The following is a 22,432-nucleotide window of genomic DNA, read 5'->3' on the forward strand; positions in this document are numbered from 1 at the left end:
TGAAGATTTCAAAATTCTTTATCGGTAAATTGTCTTTTTGTACATTGATGTTTTGTAACTTGTAACATGTCGATTCGTGAATTGTCGATGTGTGAAATGTCGAAGTGTTAAATGTCATCGTTATGCTAACGATCATTATGACGACAGGTGGCGCTCGGTTTTCTTGTTTCTACAGACTCATATCTTTGTTTCTACAGACGACTGCAGGTGGCGCTGTGTTCTAGAACGGAAACGGTTGCTTGAAAGAAAAGTCTGCAGGTGAACAAAACTACTGTTAAACGTCTAGTACCTGTGATTAAGACCTCCCGTTCCAAAAATATAAGCATTTGTAACGTATTTGTTACTAATAGGTCCGAGACCACAAATATTTTGTAGTGCATTTCTTTTATATAGATAATAAATGCGAATTAAAAAAATCCCACCTGCGCTTTCTCAAATTTTATAAATGTAATACAGTAAACAGTGTGTTGTACTTCTATTAGGACAAATTAAATCAAAATTATAGAAAACTTCATCGGCTCTTACTCAATATATGGACAATTTTATGTTAAGGGGGTCTAGATTTCAAGACCCGGGGGTCACCCCCTTCACATAAAATTGTAAATTATAAACCTTTTTCAACTGGACCAAATCATTATATATATATAGCTACTTTACAATTCATTTATTATCATTATCCAAATTTTTTGACAGTTTCATTTCATCCCTTGACTTACTATTAGAAGCGTAAAACATAGAGAAATACATACGGAAGGGGTATAAAAAAAATTGGCAAGTAACACACTGTCCACACTAGGGACTACATTCATGGACAACGAAAATCAAGGGACCACAATGGTGGCTCGAATATTGTGTTTAATATGTGGCAGGCATTACCTGTGAATGGGGACGAAGTTTGTTTAAATTATTTTTTTTGTATTTTAGATATTTGTTAAAAAAAAAGATACGGAAATACCGTAACGTTTCCGATTTTGGTTCTGTTGTTAGGGATTTTACTTGTGACGTTATTTAAGTTATGACGTCATGTTCAATGTAAACAAAGAAACGCAATGCATCAGGGAGGCCTAACGTTTATTCATACCAAAGACAAAGAATGATTAAAAATGAAGTATTGGTATTGTGTTCCTTGAGTTCCTATATTTTACTAGACTAATCAAAGTCTCACGACAACAAGACCGGAAGAAGGAAGTAGAGTTATGTGTTCTGCGCAGATCCGGAAATTAAAAAACACGACAAAAAAAAAATTGAACGATTTTGAGTTCATTAGTACAATGAAAAACAGGGCTAATATATGATACCTATTTTAAATTTTTGAATAAGTCTTAAATCTATCATTCAAACCTATGGATGTGTTGAATAAGAACCACAGTTTTATATGGATTTTGTCTATATGTGTTACATTTTAGTGTTATGTCGTTGTTCTCCTCTTATATTTAATGCGTTTCCCTCGGTTTTGGTTTGTTATCCCGATTTTGTTTTTTGTCCATGGATTTATGAGTTTTGAACAGCGGTATACTACTGTTGCCTTTATTTATATCTTTCTTTTATAGTAAGAGTAGTGACATTTAAAAATTTAAACAACACATATGATAACTCAAATAATTTTACTTCAATTTAAGCACTTTCGTACATGTAAAATATTTTATAATCAACACATATACATGGCTGGACAGGAAATGAGGGACAAAACAATTTTTTGGATAAAGGGGTCTAAATACAACATTTTTAAAACAAAGACTTACTGATAAATTCTGTTTTGTACAGACTACATTCATACAACAAAAAAGAAGATGTGGTATGATTGCCAATGAAACAACTCTCCACAAGAGACCATAATGCCAATGACACATAAATTAACAACTATGGGTCACCATATGGCCTTTAACAATGAGCAAAGCCCATACAGCATAGTCATTTAAAGGCCTTGAAATGGCAAAGTAAAACAATTCAAACGAGAAAACAAAAGGCCTTAGTACATGTAAATGTATAAAGTTTATATAAAAATTTATATGAACATGATGAACGAAAAACAAATATGTAACACATCAACAAACGACAACCACTGAAACACAGGCTCCTGACATTATATGTATATTATTTTGGCTATATACATGTACATGATATTTATATATTATATATACTGGTATATATCATGTATATATATATATAGCACTCAGAGCTCAGACATAAATAAGTCTGAATCTGTTTTTGACTCATTGAGGTCTAAATTTGTAAGTTTTAGGATTTGTCTCCCTGTAATGCAAGACAAAATACGAATTTAATAAGTCAAATATTAGCCACCAAGTGAAATTAAGTTTTTTCATCAACATGAATAGACCTAAACAAGTCTGTCATTTTCTGACTTAGATAAGTCTAAAATTGAAAACACATTTTTATGATAAATACATGTTTTGACTTCTTTAAGTCAAAAACAAAAATCGACTTGTTTATGTCTGAGCTCTGACTATAGCCAAATTAAACATAATACATAGTTACAAAAAGCATGTAAAGATCATATTTTAGTTTATCTTGTTTTTTTAATCAACAGATGGGGGATAAAACTACACAGGAAATTATCAAGTGTCTTGACACTGCTGCCAAGCTTTTGAGAGGTATGTTTTTTTATATCCTTAGTGCTAATTCACATCTCTGTAATATGTCAAAAATGAGTCATTTGAAACCCAATGGTAAACATTTCAACCTCATACATTGAACTGAGGGTGAGATCACTAGTTTTCAACAAGGTTGGCCCTGTTGGAATACACAAATAAATCTTAGGCCAAATAAGTGATAATTTTATGCTTGTTTCCTGCTACCCTACCTGCCCATTAAATTTATTCTACCTAAACCATACAGTTTTATCATTGTTTATGAGCATAATAATTTTTTTTTTACAACACTTAAGAAAAAATGCTGTATAAGAAATTGATTTCAGATACAAATATGTATAAATGCATCTGAAACCCAATACATACATGACATAATTAAAGATCATATTAAAAACTCGAAACATATTATAGAAGTGTGTCAAAAACATAATCTTCAACATGTTTAAGTTAAACATGTTAAAGAATTAAACATTATAAAAAAATAATTTCCTGCACATCTCCCCTTTTATTTTGGCTGGTGACATGGAATAAAGGTATTATTTCTTGTGACCCTATGCAAGAGTTTTCTTTGTAATGTTTATCCAACTCTTGAACCAATGCATGTAAGAGACACAAGGAGGACAACTGAGTTGACGTACGTGGGTTCGATTCCCACCCTAGGCTTTCCAACGGTGTACGTACGGCTGGTGCAAAGCGGGCAGATAAGCTTAGTGGCCCCGCGTCAACTCTGTTGTCTGTCCCAAGTGTTGAACGACGACAAGAAGCGAGAGAGAGCCGCAGCTACCTAACCGGAGAGCGAGCGAACCCCTGCCTTCTCTCTCCTCGCTTGCCCTTGCTCAAATTTTCCATTGAGGAGTTGCCCATAAGACGCAGGCAAGCTCCACCTGGTCTCTCGACGATCGAGGGCAGCAAATCTTACCCTCGGTAAATAATTTTTATGTGGGAGAATTTTTCATCGAGGCGTCACAGGTTAGACATGGTCGGGCTACTGCAGGTCTCTCAGTCATCAAAGCAGGCAAAATATACACTTGTTAAAAAAAATTTACGTGGGTGATTTTTCATCTATGAGTCGAACGTTAGACGCGGGCGAGCCACCACGGGTCTCTCGACCATTGAGGCTGGCAAACTATACCCTTGGTAAAAAAATTTATGTAAAAAATCATATAATTTTTTTTCTATCTGTCTGTTATGAAGTGAAAATAAAGCAGCTCATTAATTGCCGTGATTTGAAGCCATGGTTTATCAATTGTCACCTTATAGTAAACAATCAACAAAGAAGTGTGGATATCAAGTGTATAACATGTACAATTAGATAATAGTTTATTCTAATGACAGATCCATGCATGTGTATTGCGATTACCGGATTTTTACAAGAAGGGTCTAGCGAAGGTCACTTTGCATACAAAAAATATGTCGGCAAATTGCTTCCTTGAAGCAAGCAATTAAAATAAAGTAAAATTCTTCTAAATGTGGACAAACTCTTCAGAAAAAAATATATCATGTATATGTGCATAAGTTTTATAATGATAACTATTCATTTAGTAATAAAAACATATGCATCATTTCTTTTTAATTTTAGGTTTCATACATTCATGTATGACTTTAAATATGCCAATTTATAAATATTTGTACATACATCATGTACATGTATATAAATATACTTGAAAAATATGGGATTATGAATGATGATAGTTTTATTATTGTAGGTGAGGCTGTGTCCCCAAATGATAATGTTGGCAGTAGTAGTCATGGTAGTAGAACTTCAGAAAATACTACTCACTCTGCAGAATTGGCTATACCCATAACAACTGTACATGTACCATCACCATCACCATCATTTCAATACTCTAGAGTTACCAGTAACTTGAGGAATCTCTTCAAGCCTTATGGAACAAGTAAAGGAAGGGGAAGAGGTGTAAACCTGCCACAGCCATCTGCTTCGCTGAGCACGTGGACCCACAAATTTATATGCCTTTCAAGCAAGGACTCTGTACGTTCAAGTTTATATACAGTCCATTGTATCAGTTAGAAGATGTCTCTGGCAGAAAAATTATACCCCATACATTATGTACAACCAATTTACATAGAGAAATATGGTTCTGAATGGTTCCGTCTTTTTGCAATTGAGTCTGTCACACATGTTGGTTCCCTTGTGTAGGAATTTCATTTGATAAAGTAAAATATTGGTTTCCTCAGGATAACTTAAGTTTTCATTGACCAAATGTTTTCAAATTTGAACATACATGTAGCATCAATTAACACCTAACACATTTATCAAATATTTTGCATTAGTGAAAATAATATACTTTACATTACTTTTAGGAAATCATTCCCAGCAAAGATGAGAAACGGACCTTATTTGAGGCTGGACTGGGAGAGAGGAAGTTAACGTTAGTTAAAACGTCCGATTCTCCTGATTTCCTCCAACAGTTAGAGGAAAAATTTCCCAAACTAAAGGGATGTGGGGGAATAGAACTTCTTCGGACATCATCCAGCTCAAGATCTACACTCCAGCTGATAAATCCTGGACAGCATGGGTACACTGTGGAGTACCTCTCCAATTGTTATTTGGGACAAGCCACCTGCTTCATAAGACCCATACAGAAGGATCTGGACGCAACACCAATTGATGAAGGGGAAAACGTAATTTATCTTATTGCATTTATTTTTATGCTCCTTTAACTTTTTGAGCAAGTTGATTTATACTTATCAGTCCTTCCACCAGTCTGTCTTATCGTCCAACTCTTGGTTAAGTTTTTGTGTTAAGATCCATTTCTCAGATATTAGACTTTATATAGCCTTGCTAAGTCACATATATTAAGTATTACAACAGAGTTCACTATTAATACGTTCACTTTGATCTTAACATTCTACTTGAGCAACTATCTTGAGATTTTTCATTAAGGTAAATTTTTCATTACTAGACCTGGTATAACATTGTTATTTCATTTGTGAATTAATCTTGGGTTGTACAGCAAGGTTCACTATTAATTATGTTTTCCATTGAAGGCACTCAATCAAAATTTTTGAGAAATCTATTTTTCTTTGGAAAGTCTACATCAACAATCTACGTATCCTGGTTAACAGGAAGGGGAAATCCTACAACACTGTACAGTCCACCCTTTTCCTAAATTTCAACAAAAGCAGGTTTACGATTTGGTTCACTGTGTCCATTCTTTTGTTTGCATTGCCCAATTGATCAGTTCTTGTTTTATAATCACTTGGTTTTTTTATTAACAGACAATGCAGACAGAGAAGTGCATGACATGTGGTAGGGACATTTTATTGACACAGTTGCGATCACATGTGAGAGAGGTTTGTACTCAACTATATTGGTTACATTATTGAGTGTTATTAACAAAAGTTCAAGAGCTTTCTTAATAGAAAAACAAGATAGTGTAGATTTGTTCCTTGGTAGGCTAAAATAGATGTTCATGTATCCATATGAAACATGGACATGTTTATACTAAAAAAGTTAAGGACACAATTTGTTCGAAATTGTGCTTTTCTATTTCCAGCAGCTACTTTGGATGATGTTTTTTTTTTTAATTTGAATACCTATTATTTGAATAATCTGAACCATTTTCAATAAAAAAAAACAAAAAAAAAATTAAAAGATTGCAACCAAAACAAATAATTCTTCATATAAGAACTTTTAATAAACTCTTTACGTCTGACTCTGAGTACACATGAATTCAACAAACAATGTGAAAAAAGGCGAAAGTACATATGTATCAAACATTTCACCTAGGTAACAATTTTTCATGAATAGCTTATCGTATACATTTCGAAGCTTCAAATACCCTTTTTATTTATGTGAGGGTTCATAAGAGCCTTTCTTTTAAAGAATAAACTCAAGCTTGTAATTCAGTGGTTGTTGTTTGTTTATGTGTTACATATTTGTTGTTCGATCATTTTTTGTCCTGCAACTTTTGTTTCAGAAAGCTCAACATAGGGATATTGATCCCGGCGGCAGCGTTAGCTTACTTCTTAAAAGCTTTATATTTATGAAGGCGGAAGACCTGGATGCTTCATATTTTGTTTATGGATGCCTCATGTTTCTGTCAGTCACATGTCCAATTTCCTTGACCTCATTTTCATGGTTCATAGACTACTTGAAAAAAAGTTAAGATCTCTCTTATTATAAGTAATAAGATAAATATATTTGGTATGTGCATCCTTATGCCCGTCAGACAGTTTTCACTTGACCTCTATCTCATTTCATGGATCAGTGAACAAGGTTAAGTTTTGGTGGTCAAGTCCAGATACTATAAGAAATAGGTCTAGTATATTCGGTGTACGGAAGGACTGTAAGGTGTACATGTCTAGCTGACAGGTGTCATCTGACCTTGATCTTATATTTATGGTTCAGTGGTTAAAGTTAAGTTTTTGAGTGTTGGTCTTTTTTTTCTAATACTAATTGCAATAGGTCAACTATATTGGTGTATGGAAATATTTTATGATCTGTTTGTCAATCACTCAGGTTATATTTGACCTTGACCTCATTTTCACGGTTCATTGCACAGTGTTAAGTTTTGTGTTTTAGTCTGGTTTTCTTAAAACTATAAGCAATAGGTCATATATATTTGTGGCATGGTTCATCTGACCTTGACCTCATTTTCATGGTTTATTGGTACCGGTAAATGTTTAGTTTTCTTGGTTAAGTAGTTTATGTGACAGTTGTAATACAGCTTTATGTTTAGGACTATCAACATAATATCAATTATTAGTAAAGAAGGCGAAACATTTCAGCGTGTGCACTCTTGTTTATATAAATAAAGGTGTGAGTTTTCTTGTTTGAATTGTTTTACATGGTCATTTTGGGGCCTTCTATAGCTGACTATGTGGTATGGACTTTGTCCATTGTTGAAGGCCGTACGGTTACCTATAATTGTAAATTTCTGTGTCATTTTCGTTTCGTTTGAATTAGATCTGGCTAGAAATTGCTTGAAAACTTGCAAAGTGAATCTATTTAACAAAAAATATATTAATTAACTTTTAGTGTGGAAATGCAGATTCTGATAATGAATTACCAATACAACACATTAGTAACCCAGAAGAAACAGCTGAACAGGTAAACCATTTAGATTTTTACAACTTGCTTCGGGTGTTGCCATGGGCCCCAAAAAGATGTGGCATTTTTATATTTCCCAAATAGTACTCCAAGCTACACCAAGGTTTCATTTAGTTTTACAAGATACACTTCATTTAAAAAGAACACAACGATTCCAAGCAACAGCAAAGCAGCAGGTTGCATTCTGTATATCTAGTTTTAAGACTCTAAATTTTTATCACACAAGGATCAATGTGCTGCGATTGTACCATTATTATGCTGTGCTCTGTCATTGATTAAAAGATATTCATTTCAGAATTTTTAAAATAGAAAATAACATGGATATATAATTTAATTTTGGATGAACGCGTCTTCTCATTGGCTTACATTATTTTGTTATGAGCCCATAGACATAATTTAGTCATGTGAACGTGACGTCATCAATGTTTTTTCATGGTTTTCTACGGTTCTAACAATGGAATTTAGAATTAAATTATAAGAAATGACTGTAATATTTTTTCTGTCTATTCGAAATAACATAAAAAATGTGGTGCACACTGTTAAATAACCCGCTACGCACGTTATTCAGTGTGCACCAAATTTTTTATGTTATTTCTTCATAGACAGAAAAAATATTACAGTCATTCCTTAAATGGTATCCATCCATGGCACAAAATAAGTGCATTCATAGCAAAAAAAACAAAAAGCACTTTTGCTGTTCTTCATCTCAAAGTCACAGTGAAGCCTTTAACATGAAAAAAAGAAATCTCACATCATTGCAAGTTTTACTTCATGTTTGTTCCAATTATTGTACATAAAGAACTCTTTTGCTTTACGATCATTCTGCATGTTGCTTATAGATTTACATGGTTTTGTTTAAATGAAGACTTATATTCCTCCCATGTTTTAACATATTCAAGAATAACATATACAAAATACATTTGAATAAATTTACCAAGTTGGAACAATGATTTTTGTTAATTATGCTATTTCCAACCATGGCTTGATTTGAAATTGATATTCAAAGCTTGAAATGTTTCTTTTGTCAAAAACCATCTTTCTGGAATACTTTTTTAATTAAATGTTTTATAATAATTCTCTTTAACAGGAACTAGAAAATGCTTCAGTAATATTTATATAAGTTTTTATTTGTATAATAAATGTATACAATTATCATGTTATTGAAGACTATAATTATTTTTCAGTGCCTTGCACATGTTGTTGATCCTGTCAGTCCAACATACCTGTCTGAAGACCAGCCAAAAAAGTCGAGGAAAATATCCCAGGTTTCTCAGCTACCAGTATGCAAATTTGCCTGTGTATGTCAACATCATTAATTTATTATTTTCTAAAGGTTTTCCCTCCATCTTTATAAATGAATTTTGTAATACCAGATAACAATTGGTGTAACATGACGGACCCAAACTGCACCTTTTTGAATAATTTCAAATCATAAAAATATCAAGTGTTTAGTCTCGAAGAAAAATTGTTAGATTTCCACAGCTATTTTTATTGAAGAGGTGCAATTGGGTACTGTGACATTAGATTTTCATTGAAATGTGCAAACATGGGTAACTGCTCCTAAATTAGTAATTTTAAGAAAATATTGCAGTTTTTGGCTATTATCTTGAATATTGATATAGGTAGAAATAAGTTGTAAGCAGTAATAATACCATGTAAGATCTACCAGCAAGTAAAACATGAACAAAATTGTCAATTTATGCCCTATAAGGAGTTATTGCCCTTTACAGTCATATTTTATCAATTTTTCGTATAAAATTATTGTCATTTTTCATAAAAGTCTTCTCCTCTGAAACTGCAGAGACAAACTTAATCAAACCCATGAGTTTCATTGGGGTATCTTGTTTAAAACATGTGTCCCATGACCAGCCTTGTAACTAACAAAGCGACTTGACTGAAAATAGAACATAGCAGTCATATGCAAGTTTTGACTATTATTCTTTGAACAGTTATAAATAGAAAAAATCTGAAAGGAGCCAAAATGTTCAGAATAATAACATCTACCAATTTATCTCCATGTATGTCAAAACTGTTAGACAAATTTTTAATTGAGTTATTGCCCCTAATTATCCAATTTTACCGTTTTATCATTATTGACAATAGTCATGACTATAACATTGAAGAGAGAAACATTTTTTTTTCAGTTATGTCTTTTATGAATTTAGTTATAACAAATCTAGATAAATAAAGTTTTTTTATCATATAAATGACCAGCAAAGCATCTATTTAAAAGTAAAATTTTACTGATATAGTCATGATAGTTAGTAAAGTGTCAATCTTCATATGAGTACTTGCCTTTAAATGCTCTTAAATTTATTTGTTAATTAAGATTTGCATTCAAGACATTTATCTTAGTTTGATTTTTTAATGACAGGTTATTTTTTGCAATGTTTTTTTTCATATATTCTGTAATACTTTTAAACAGCATCAACAAGACAATAACCATGATGAAGTGCAAATATATAAGTACGCATTAAATTGTGTTGTGTTAGGTTAAATAATGTTGCTGATGTGAGCCATAGGTATAGCCATCACTTGTCTTTCAAAGTCTTTCATTTGCAGAATTCTTAAAAAAAAAAAAAGAGGCATTTAGGATCATTTTAGTACGTATATATATTTATATACTGTATTAGACTGTTTTTTTTTGGCAGGTGTACTATTTGGGGGCAACAAAATATTCGAAAAATTTAGGTGGTTTTTCTTTGGGAGGATTCTTAAAACAGAATATTTTAAAATTTATTCCTGATTTTCAAATATCCCCTACAATGAAGTGAAAATATCACCCTGCTAAAATAACCTGCTTTATGGTACCTTATACTTAAAAAGGACAAGTGAGGCACACCTGTGTTCACATTATTTATTTTAGTTTTTCAACTTTTTATCTTGTTATTTCATATTTAAGACAGGCCAAGAGTACATCTGTTTCAATCCTTTTACATAGTTCATGGGTATTAGGAAAGGCATGGTAACTACACACCCCCTTACAAAATTACTAATGTTTTTTTACCTGCTAAGAGTCTAGCTCCTGTCTGGTCTTAGATCAATGTTATGCGAAGAAAATATGTAACACAATATTAAATTTCAAGGCATAATTTTTTGAATGTTTGTGGTATTTTAGCTTATTTATTTTACATTTTATTACATATTTTTTCAATTTGGAAAGGGGGATTTTACAGACAGAAATGCAAGAGTGAATTATTTATTTCTAATACCTATTGAAAATTTAATACCAAAAAGAACTTTTCTTTCTATTTCTGATATTTGGAATATTTGATTGAACGAAACATAAGTATTTTTGATTTGCCTGGCTTTGATTATAAATCAGAAAATTGATGGCATGCAATTTTTTTCTACAATTGATTGTATTATCAAATAGAATTGGTCTGTCTTTAAACAGGGAACTGTAAAATTGTATTTTAACCTTCAACAGCATCAATTGGTGATTGAATGCTAGCAAAGAAAGTTCACTGTGGATGCATTAGCATTAAACTGACATAAAAAATATATACATATACATATAGAACCTGTCATATGTCGTCTGATGAAAATAGAGGGAAGCAATCAAGTTTCTTTTGGTAATAGAATAGAGATTACAGAAATAAAATAACATAATATTTATTGAAATAAAATTAAGTGGAAATGGGGAATGTTTCAAAGAGACATCAACCTGACCATAGAGCAGACAACAGCAGAAGGTCACCAATGTATGGTCAGAAGATATGTCAGACAAGCTATAACATTGGGTAAATGACAACATCCATGATGCTTTGATTAATGGAGTTATGGCACTTGGAGATAAATTAATCACATGTGTATTTATCAAATTTTCACCCTTTTTTACGTGCTTTAATATATTGATTTGATAATGTTTGACCATGACAAGTTACAGGTCTGTGAGTTCCATTTATTGCGATTTCAACCCTTTAAATATTTTGCATGAATAGATCATCTAATAATTTTAGAATTTACATTATATAACAAGTTAAAATGTTAATTGAAAAATCATTAATAAATATATTTACAGGGGCTATAGTTATTGTCCAATATGCTTGCAAATGTTCCCTAATGCATACATTGAGACACATGCTAGTGTTTGTGGTGAAAGTACAGATAAGAAAGCTGCTAAGTCTGATGTAGCAGATGTTGATTTGATAACCAGGTACCGGTATATAAAAAAATATGTCCAAATTAGAGCTTGCTGTTTTGTGTGAGTTAAGGCTCCTTGTTGAAGGATGTATTTTGATGTATAATTGTTGACTTTGGAAAAATGTGACTTGCATAGAGAGTTGTCTTATTGATACTCATATCACATCTTCTTATTGAAATATATTAAATGATGTATTAACACGGATAAATTAGCATGTGCAATACTGAAAATGTTCCACTGTCGATATAAATCAATATTTAATATTGCTCTTCCAACAGGTCCAATACGAAAAAAAACAGGGCCAATATAGAAAAAAGCAGTATTGGCCCATGGGATAATACAGGACATTCACTACCAGTTTTCATTTCATAAGTAGAAGACCCTGGGCATTTGATATGTACAGTTAATCATAAGGACAAATACTTTTATTTTTGTCCATCTGATGAATTTTTAAGCCTTTTTCAACTGATTTTCCCTAGTTTGTTCTTATGTTGTACTGTTATACCACTGTCCCAGGTTAGGGGGAGAGTAGGGATCCCACTAAAATGGTTAACCCCACCACATTATATATGTATGTGCCTGTCCCAAGTTAGGAGCTCGTAATTAAGTAAATAAGTTTGTTTATGTGTTACATATTTGTATTTAGTTCATTTTTTATATAAATAAGCCTGTTAGCTTTCTCGATTGAATTGTTTTACATTGTCATTTTGGGGTTTTTATATCTGAAAATGGTATGGGCTACACTCATTGTTGAAGGCTGTACAGTTACCTACTTATGGAGAGTTGTCTCATTAGCAATCATACTACATCTTTTTAACTCAACTGACCTGAAAGGTCAAGTGAGCTTTTCTAATCACTTGGCGTCCGTCGTTGTCCGGTGTCTATCGTCCGTAAACTTTTACAAAAATCTTCTCCTCTGAAACTACTGGACCAAATTTACCCAAAGGAGTTTAAAAAGTGTGTCAGATGACCCAGCCAAACAACCAAGATGGCTACCATGGCTAAAAATAGTACATAGGGGTAAAATATAGATTTTGGCTTATATCTTTGAAACCAAAACATTTAGAGCAAATCTGACGGGGTTAAATTGTTTATCAGGTCAAGGTCTATCTGCTCTGAAATTTTCAGACAGATCGAACAACCTGTTGTTGGGTTGCTGCCCCTGAATTAGTAATTTTAAGGAAATTTTGCAGATATTGGTTATTATCTTGAATATTATTATAGATAGAGACAAACTGTAATCATCAATAATGTTCAGCAAAGTAAAATCTACAAATAAGTCAACATGACCAAAATTATCAGTTGACCCCTTAAGGAGTTATTGCTCTTTATAGTAAATTTTGAACAATTTTCATAATTTTTTGTAAATTTTCATAAATTTTCCCAAAATATTTTCCACTGTAATTACTGGGCCAAGTTCATTATACATAGATGTATAGAGATAATTGTAGCAACAAGAATGGTTCAGTGAAGTGAGATCTACAAACACATCACCATCACCAAATTTGTCATGAATTTATCTAGATTTGTTTTATATGCACATAGACCAAGGTGATCGACACAGGCTCTTAAGAGCCTCTAGTTTATATTTAAAATATATATTTAAGAAAACAATCAACTTTATCAAATAACACTTTACCCTTTTCCACCTAAATATTATATAAAGATTATTGTAGATTTATAAGGTGTAACAACTGTAAATTGTAACATCCTTTAAAGCATACATCTATGACTCTTCCTTCCATTTAGGAAAATTTAAAAAGGTACAAAATTCAGGGTTAGGAAACATCAATAAAATACAAAAATTACAAAAATTACACCTTTATTTCAATCATTTAGATCATTTCAAGATGAAGTCATGAGAATCAGGAAGGATGCTGTAGATGTGTGGGAGATTCCAGTGATAAGAAGACTTTTCATAAAGACAGCCATGGCAGAAATGGAATCTGCAAATGAAGATGAGTGGCTAAGGCAACTAAAGATAGATTTCATTGGTGAAGAAGGAGTTGATGCTGGAGGACCATGTCGTGAATTTTTTTCTCTTCTTTTTAGAAACACTCCAGTTTTTGAAAATGGAGGATTCTCACTTAATTCAGAACTGTTGGAAAAAAAACATTACATGTATGTAGGCAGAATGTCTTCCTTAGCTATTATAAATGGACATCCAGGTCCAAAATGCATTAACAATTACCTGGTTAACTACATATTAGAAGGCATACAGCCTGAATGCACACTAACTCAACTTGAGATGATTAGTAGAGATGATGTTATTGAAGCTATCAAAGAGGTAAGACAACAAAATCAGTTTCTGATATGACTTTTTACATTTACTGAATGCAAAAGATCTTTATAGATTATCATGTACCAGTTGGAATTCAAATCAAAGGTTAAATTGAGAACATCAAAATGACTTGACCTTGACTTTAATTTGAATACTGTTACATATAAGAAGGACCCTGGGCTTATCAATTTTGATTATAGTTGAATTGCAGACAAGGAAAAAACAACCTGAGCTTCTGCGAAAGGCAAAAGCAGGATTCGTAACATCTGGCCTCTGATGGTCATTCCTTCCATCCTGTCCAATCAAAAGATTTCCCTATTTATCAAGGATTTCTTAGCTTTTAGGAAAAGGATTTTATATTTAGTCTAGAGCTTGATCATGTTGAGTTGTAAAGTGTAGACTATTTTTATACCCTTATCATAGTGAAGGGGCCATTAAGTTTTACCATTTTCCGTCTGCAAGTTTTCCCCTTCATATGTCTGTCCTCAAGTCACAAAGTCGGTTTCTGTTCTCTTAACTTTATTTTGCCTTAATCAAATGGTATGACACTTATACACAATGCTTGGAACCACATTATTCAGATCAAGTTTGAATTTTGGTGGCATCACTTTAACTGTTCTAGGGTTATGCCCCTTTAAAAATGGAAAATTTTCTGTTTCCATTCTCTTACTCAAATTGCTTCAACAAAATGTTATTAGGCTTATATAGACAATTATTATTACCACAAACTCAGATCTAGTACAAATATGAATAGCTTCATCATTATTGCTCTTCATTTATAAGTGGGGGTATCATCTCTGTCTCATGGACACATTCTCCATTAATAAATTTAGATCTTCATTGCAGTCACCCCCGTTTGCCAATAGTTTGAAATTTATCTACTTCATTTACATGAAAAAAAAATTACAGTTTTGATTTTGTCTACTAGGAAAGAGAGTTATTTGATATTTGATTCAGAGCTCAGTCAGAAAAAGCAAATTTGTATATGCCTGTTTACTTGACTTCCTATCCTGAATTTTACCAAATCTGGACAGAAGTGTCTTACGATCAAAAGATAGTATCGACAATTATTTTTTTTATTGTTTTCCCTCATTTTTGCTGAGCTTGCAATTAGCAGCAATAGTAGGCGAGACACTGAGTTCCGGGAAAACCGTTATTTTTTTTTATTACTTACAGATTTAACGTTTCTGAGTATTTTATTAACAAAAAAGGGAGGATTTCTTATTTTTCAGACAATATCTTTAAAGTGTTTTGAGCAGTTTCATTAAACTTTGGTGAATGATTGAATAACTTCCCTGTTTATTTTTATACGACCGCAAATTTTGAAAAAAATTTCGTCGTATATTGCTATCACGTTGGCGTCGGCGTCGTCGTCGTCGTCGTCGTCCGGCGTCCGAATACTTTTAGTTTTCGCACTCTAACTGTAGTAAAAGTGAATAGAAATCTATGAAATTTTAACACAAGGTTTATGACCATAAAAGGAAGGTTGGTATTGATTTTGGGAGTTTTGGTCACAACATTTTAGGAATTAGGGGCCAAAAAGGGCCCAAATAAGCATTTTCTTGGTTTTCGCACCATAACTTTAGTTTATGTTAATAGAAATCTATGAAATTTTGACACAAGGTTTATGACCACAAAAGAAAGATTGGGATTGATTTTGGGAGTTTTGGTTTCAATAGTTTAGGAATAAGGGGCCAATAAAGGGCCCAAATAAGCATTTTTCTTGGTTTTTGCACAATAACCTTAAGTTAAGTAAATAGAAATCTATGAAATTTAAACACAATGTTTATGACCACAAAAGGAAGGTTGGTATTGATTTTGGGAGTTTAGGACCCAACAGTTTAGGAATTAGGGGCCAAAAAGGGACCCAAATAAGCATTTTTCTTGGTTTTCGTTAGTATACGTTAGTATAAGTAAATACAAATCTATGAAATTTAAACACAAGGCTTATGACCATAAAAGGAAGGTTGGTATTGATTTTGGGAGTTTGGGTCCCAACAGTTTAGGAAAAAGGGGCCCAAAGGGTCCAAAATTAAACTTTGTTTGATTTCATCAAAATTGAATAATTGGGGTTCTTTGATATGCCGAATCTAACTGTATATGTAGATTCTCAACTTTTGGTCCCGTTTTCAAATTGGTCTACATTAAGGTCCAAAGGGTCCAAAATTAAACTTTGTTTGATTTCATCAAAAATTGAATCCTTGGGGTTCTTTGATATGCCAAATCTAACTGTGTATGTAGATTCTTCATTTTTGGTCCTGTTTTCAAATTTCAAATTCTACATTAAAGTCCAAAGGGTCCAAAATCATGAAAATTAAACTAAGTTTGATTTTAACAAAAATTGAATTCTTGGGCCTCTTTGATATGCTGAATCTAAACATGTACTTAGATTTTTGATTATGGGCCCAGTTTTCAAGTTGGTCCAAATCAGGATCTAAAATTATTATATTAAGTATTGTGCAATAGCAAGTCTTTTCAATTGCACAGTATTGTGCAATGGCAAGAAATATCTAATTGCACAATATTGTGAAATAGCAAATTTTTTTTTAATTAGAGTTATCTTTCTTTGTCCAGAATAGTAAGCAAGAAATATCCTATTGTGCAATAGCAAGAATTTTTTTTAATTGGAGTTATCTTTCTTTGTCCAGAATCAACTTAAATCTTTGTTATATACAATATACAATGTATATACACTTTTTACTACCAACTGATAAATTTAAATAATCTTTACCATTCAGTGATAACAAGCAGTTTTTTTACATCTTGATATTTTATGATGTATTTAAATGAGTAGTTATTGTTGCAAACTCCATTAGAAATTTCAATTGATATCAGTTTTGAAAAAGGGAAACGGGGATGTGAAAAAAAAGGGGGGGGGGGGGTTAAATTTTTCTCATTTCAGATTTCATAAATAAAAAGAAAATTTCTTCAAACATTTTTTTGAGAGGATTAATATTCAACAGCATAGTGAATTGCTCAAAGGCAAAAAAAAACTTTTAAGTTCATTAGACCACATTCATTCTGTGTCAGAAACCTATGCTGTGTCAACTATTTAATTTTAGATTTAAAAAGTTTGAAGAAGAAATCTTTAATTGATTTGTAAAATCTTGGCATTTGTTTTGTGTAAAAAAAAACCATGTAATGTCAAAAATTTGATCACAATCCAAATTCAGAGCTGTATCATGCTTGAATGTTTTGTCCATACTTGCCCCAACTGTTCAGGGTTCGACCTCTGCGGTCGTATAAAGCTGCGCCCTGCGGAGCACCTGGTTTAAATTTAATGTATTACTTAATTATGAACATTTTGTACATTATAGATTGATACTGTAAATGCAGAAAATAAATATGACATCACAGAAAAATATGCTGAGCTGTTAGATTGTTCCGGTTTCAGGAAGGCATTGAACCAAGACACAAAAGAAGAGGCTGTAAGAGCCATGCAGAACCATTTTATTTTTTTCAAATGGTTGCCATCACTTCTACAGTTTATAGAGGGTAAATACTAATTTCTGATATCAATATTTGACTAAACTTTCGCAGATGCTTTATTAGACAATATCTTGTGTGTGAGTGTAACGGATCTTTCTGAAATATACCACAATTTTCCATATTATATAGGGAAGGCTGGGCCTACGTTTTGGAGTAAATGCCCTAAATGTTCAATAAAATTGAGAATGAAAATGGGGAATGTGTCAAAGAGACAACAACCCGAAGCTTTAAAATTTATTTATTTCCAACATCTGCAGTCATATAAAGTTGTGCCCTGCGGAGCATCTGGTTTCAGATTCAAATTGTGTTGAAGTGTACAGAATACTGATCTCTCTGAAATTGTAATGCAAGGTACCATATCACAAAGGGAAGGCTGGGATTATTAACCAAAACATTCAAGAACAAGGGAACAAAATCAATCAGATTTCTGGTTTCCAAACAATAAATTGTGTATGAGTATCACTGTATGTGCATTTCTCTGAACTTGTACTGTACTATAAGGTAACATACCACAAAAGGTGAGATAGAGTTTGAGGGTGGAAAAACAATAGGGGGAGGTGGGGAGTTCATCATTTTTTGATTGAGTATTGTTTCCAAGCTTACCCCAACTGTTCAGGGTTCAAACTCATTATAGGCTATGTTCTGTGGAGCATTTTATGTTTACAATTTAAAACAACATTGTAATTCTATGAAATAAAAGGTGGTGAAAGTTTTAATGTCTTATTTGTATAACATGAATTTATTTAAAATGTTATTTTTAACTATTATAAGCAGTGACCAGATGGCAGTAATGCAGGTCCATTCATGTATTTTGATCTATCAACACCTGGTCTGTTATAAATGTGCACACTTATTCACTTTATGATAAGCACAAGGAATTGGGTAGCACTAACTGATTGTTTCTCAGTTATTTTTACTTTTTTCAGGTTTTAAACTCCTAGGAGTTCTGGAGTTGTGTAGAAAGCACCCAACGGATAGTAGAAAGTGTTTGGAACCCTCTGATATCTCGTACAGTGAAGTAATGGACTTTTTCAAGCCATCCTATTCTTCAGAAAAAGAAAAGAAAGAAAAAGAAGAAGTAATTGTGTATAACTTTGGACAGTTTTTGAAAAAGGTGGAACGTAAGTTTAAGTCTTATTGATGGCATTTATACAAGCTTCTGTATTCAAAGTTTTAATCCATCGACAAAAAACAAGGCCACCATGGCTAAAAATGAAACATAGGGGTCAGATGCACCTTTTTGCTTATATTTCAAAAACTATTTTGCTTTTAGAGCAAATCGGTTATGGGGTCCAATGGTTTAATTTGGTCAAAATGTATCAACCCTGAAATTTTCAGACAAATAGAACAACACATTTTTGGAAAGCTGTCACCAAATTGGTTGTTTTAACGATATTAAGCAGTTTTTTATTATCTTGAATATTATTATAGATAGATATAAACTGTAAGCAGCACTAATGTATAGCAGAGAAAGATCAACAAAAAAGTTTAATATGGCCTCTTGTGTAAAAATGGCAGCTAAAATTTTATGCTCTGTCTATCTAATTCACAAGTATCTTTTGTCATTTGAAATTGTCCTTCCGTAAAAATGAATTGATAATTTACTTCACAATGCCAAAAGGAAATAACAATACGAAATGGGGGGGGGGGGTCTCTTCTTATATGAAGGAATATATACATGTGTTCCGCTGGAATGGGTCCCTTTTGTGATACGTCAAATATATCATTGGGTTGTAACTTTAACTAGGAAATATATTAGAAGTAATTGACTACAGCTAATATCCTAATGTTTGTCAAGTAAAACTTTGGTTGGTTTGCTTGCTCTGTTTGTATAAATGTTAGTTTAAGCTTTGTAATTAACATTGACATCTTTAAACAATATATATAGGCATAATTAAACCTGAAAATATTATGTTTTTTTGATTGCACGTTATACCAATTACAATTTTACAATATACAAAGCAAGCAATCTAAACAAAGTTGTTGCTCCACATGCATTAGGAAATTATCTGTAATTGTTTATATCAATGGGTTGCAATTAGTTTGAGGTAAAACCTTAGATTAACTAAACTATGTAGTAAAAAAAAGGTGCTTTTATTCTCATTGTATGTCTTGCTTTATTTTAAATTTTCTAAAAGAAACTGATCACCAAATACATGTAGCAAATGTTTGTTTTTTTGTATAACACTTCAAAACAATGTTAAATTAACATGGAATATATAACAGTATAATTAAACAGTGTTTTAATATATTAAAAAATGTTGCTGCATATAGGTACTATTTGAGTTGATAAATGTATGAATGCATGGGTTTTGATTTTGCTGTGAAAAATATGTTTAAGTAGGGATTTCACAATTCTTTCTGAAACCAATGAGAAACAAGATTAGAATGTTCCTTTAAAACCACATGGTCAATGTTTTGAGTTATCCAAGTTACAAGAAAAAATACTGTATAACTGGTTAATTTGTAAGCTGTAATTATTTTCACTTATTGTATTCAGTACATCGATTAAAAAAAAATACCCCAAAAGATAATGGACCTTCCAATGCACTTCTATTAAATGGTAAATATATATTTTTAATACTGATATGATTAAATATAACATTATACAATTAGAAAATAAATTGAGGGAACTTTTTACATTTAACAGGTCAGAGGATCACAAGTAACTGGATAAATTTAGATATAGATGAAGAAAAGAAGGACACCAATGTCAGCATGAAGAATGTTCTGCAGGCATTTGTCGGAAGTGAGGGTCTACCAACAGACATAGACTTTGGTATAATAGAGTTTGATCACCAGAGTGAAAATCTGTCATCAGTTAACACATGTGCTCCATCAATCACAATAAGACAGATCTCTCAAAATCAAAATTACCAAACATTGGAGAATCATCTACTGAACATCATAGTGGGGACTGATGGATTTGACATGAAATGATAATTTTAATTTAAATTTATACTAACTATATTTATGGCAAGCCGTTTTACTATTTATTCGAATTTCAAGATATCTCCAATTATATATAAGATATCTTATATAATATATAAGATATCTCCTTTAATATATAAGATATCTTATATAATTTCATTTTTATAAGATATCTAGATATCTCCTAAAGTTTATAAGATATCTTATAAAGTATATGAGATATCTTATAAACAACTTTTATATAAGATATCTTATATAGTTTATAACATATCTTATATAGTTTATAACATATCTTATATAGTTTATAACATATCTTATATAGTTTATAAGATATCTTATATAGTGTATGAGATATCTTATAAAGAGAATTATATAAGATATCTTATAAACTATATAAGATATCTAATAAACTATATAAGATATCTTATAAACTGTATAAGATATCTTATAAACTTTAGGAGATATCTTATAAACTTTAGGAGATATCTTATAAACTTTAGGAGATATCTAACAAACTTTATGAGATATCTTATAAACTATATAAGATATTTTGTATAATATATAAGATATCTTATATAATTTCATTTTTATGAGATATCTTATATAATTTCATTTTTATGAGATATCTTATATATTTTATAAGATATCTTCTAAAGTTTATAAGATATCTTATAAAGTATATGAGATATCTTATAAAGAATTTATATATAAGATGTCTTATATAGTTTATAAGATATCTTATATAGTTTATAAGTTTATGAAATATTTTATAAAGACAATTATATAAGATATCTGATAAATTATATGAGATATCTTATAAATTATATGAGATATCTTATAAACTATATAAGATATCTTATAAACTATATAAGATATCTTATAAACTATATAAGATATCTTATAAAGTTTATGAGATATCTTGAAGTAAGAATAAATAGCAAAACGGCTTGCCATATATATTTGCTGTTTCTCAGAAAGATTTTGGATTACATTAGGGCAAAGTTAATAATAATGGTCCACATCTAAAATTTTGCAGCTTAATACACCCACAGTGGTTGAACTGTAATAAACATGATAAATGTGGCAAGCATATACACTGCATTCAAGCTTGATACCGCTCTGATTTTGAATTGGGATTATATATTTGACACAACACTGACGAACTGAATGTTGCCAAGGGATTGTTTTATCCAGGCATATAAGAGTTTTGTGAATGAAAAAAAAAAAAAATGGTTAAATCATAAAACTTAAACTAGCACTAAGAAAAACAAGCATTTTGGAGATTCCTTTTATCAAGCTAAACAATTAATGTCAAGTTTCATTGAAATACAATGGCTTAGAAGCTAAACTTGAGGAATTTACATTAATTTCAATGGTTCAAGTCCTGAATCTCTGAATCAGCATATTTAAAACAATATTTGAAAAGATTAAAAAATAAAAACTTTATTTCATTCATTCAAACAATCCTAGTTATAATGTGTTTTTGGGCATTGTCTCTTCTGAACAATGTTAAAAGAACAGTTGTGAATTGTTTCATTTTTTTCCTTATGAACCATAATCTTTTTCAATTTTGATATGATAAATAAAGGTGAGGTTGATATTGACAATTTTTTCTTTCAACTTTCAGAAAATTGTAGTTGAAAAATTTAAAAAATAGCATCCTTCTTTCTGTTGCAATTTATTTTAACAAGTACATTTCAAACTGATTTTTTTAATTTTATGTGTTGCTACTGATGCTTGAATTGAGGTCAATTAGACAGTTTTCACTTTATTGAAGATAATTTTTAAACAAGAGGCTGTCACAACGACAGAAAACCGGATTTAATAACATTTATTTGTGTCCTGGCAATATCACAAGAACCATTACTGATGAATGGTGAAAGTGAAAATTGTCAATATCA

At 31.5% G+C, this 22,432-nt stretch overlaps 1 protein-coding gene across 1 annotated transcript; it reads left to right on the forward strand.

Moving 5' to 3' along the window:
- The first annotated feature begins 217 nt into the window (after positions 1–217).
- Positions 218–20,601, forward strand: LOC139523752 (uncharacterized). Its single transcript, XM_071318004.1, has 12 exons — positions 218–258; positions 2,549–2,612; positions 4,316–4,599; positions 4,932–5,252; positions 5,850–5,924; positions 7,612–7,683; positions 8,868–8,981; positions 11,708–11,842; positions 13,670–14,117; positions 17,429–17,606; positions 18,527–18,721; positions 20,251–20,601. The coding sequence occupies exons 6-12, from the start codon at positions 7,619–7,621 to the stop codon at positions 20,538–20,540; spliced, it is 1,425 nt and encodes a 474-aa protein (XP_071174105.1). The 5' UTR covers positions 218–258; positions 2,549–2,612; positions 4,316–4,599; positions 4,932–5,252; positions 5,850–5,924; positions 7,612–7,618; the 3' UTR covers positions 20,541–20,601.
- Positions 20,602–22,432: the final 1,831 nt, after the last annotated feature.

The sequence above is a fragment of the Mytilus edulis genome, chromosome 5, assembly GCF_963676685.1.
Source record: "Mytilus edulis chromosome 5, xbMytEdul2.2, whole genome shotgun sequence".
Lineage (NCBI taxonomy): Eukaryota > Metazoa > Mollusca > Bivalvia > Mytilida > Mytilidae > Mytilus > Mytilus edulis.

Coding starts and splice junctions, on each gene's coding strand:
- LOC139523752 (XM_071318004.1), top strand. CDS start 7,619: ATGCAGATTCTGATAATGAATTACCAATACAACACATTAGTAACCCAG. Junction 11,843..13,669: donor GATGTTGATTTGATAACCAG/GTACCGGTATAT, acceptor TCAATCATTTAG/ATCATTTCAAGATGAAGTCA. Junction 18,722..20,250: donor GTTTTTGAAAAAGGTGGAAC/GTAAGTTTAAGT, acceptor TACATTTAACAG/GTCAGAGGATCACAAGTAAC.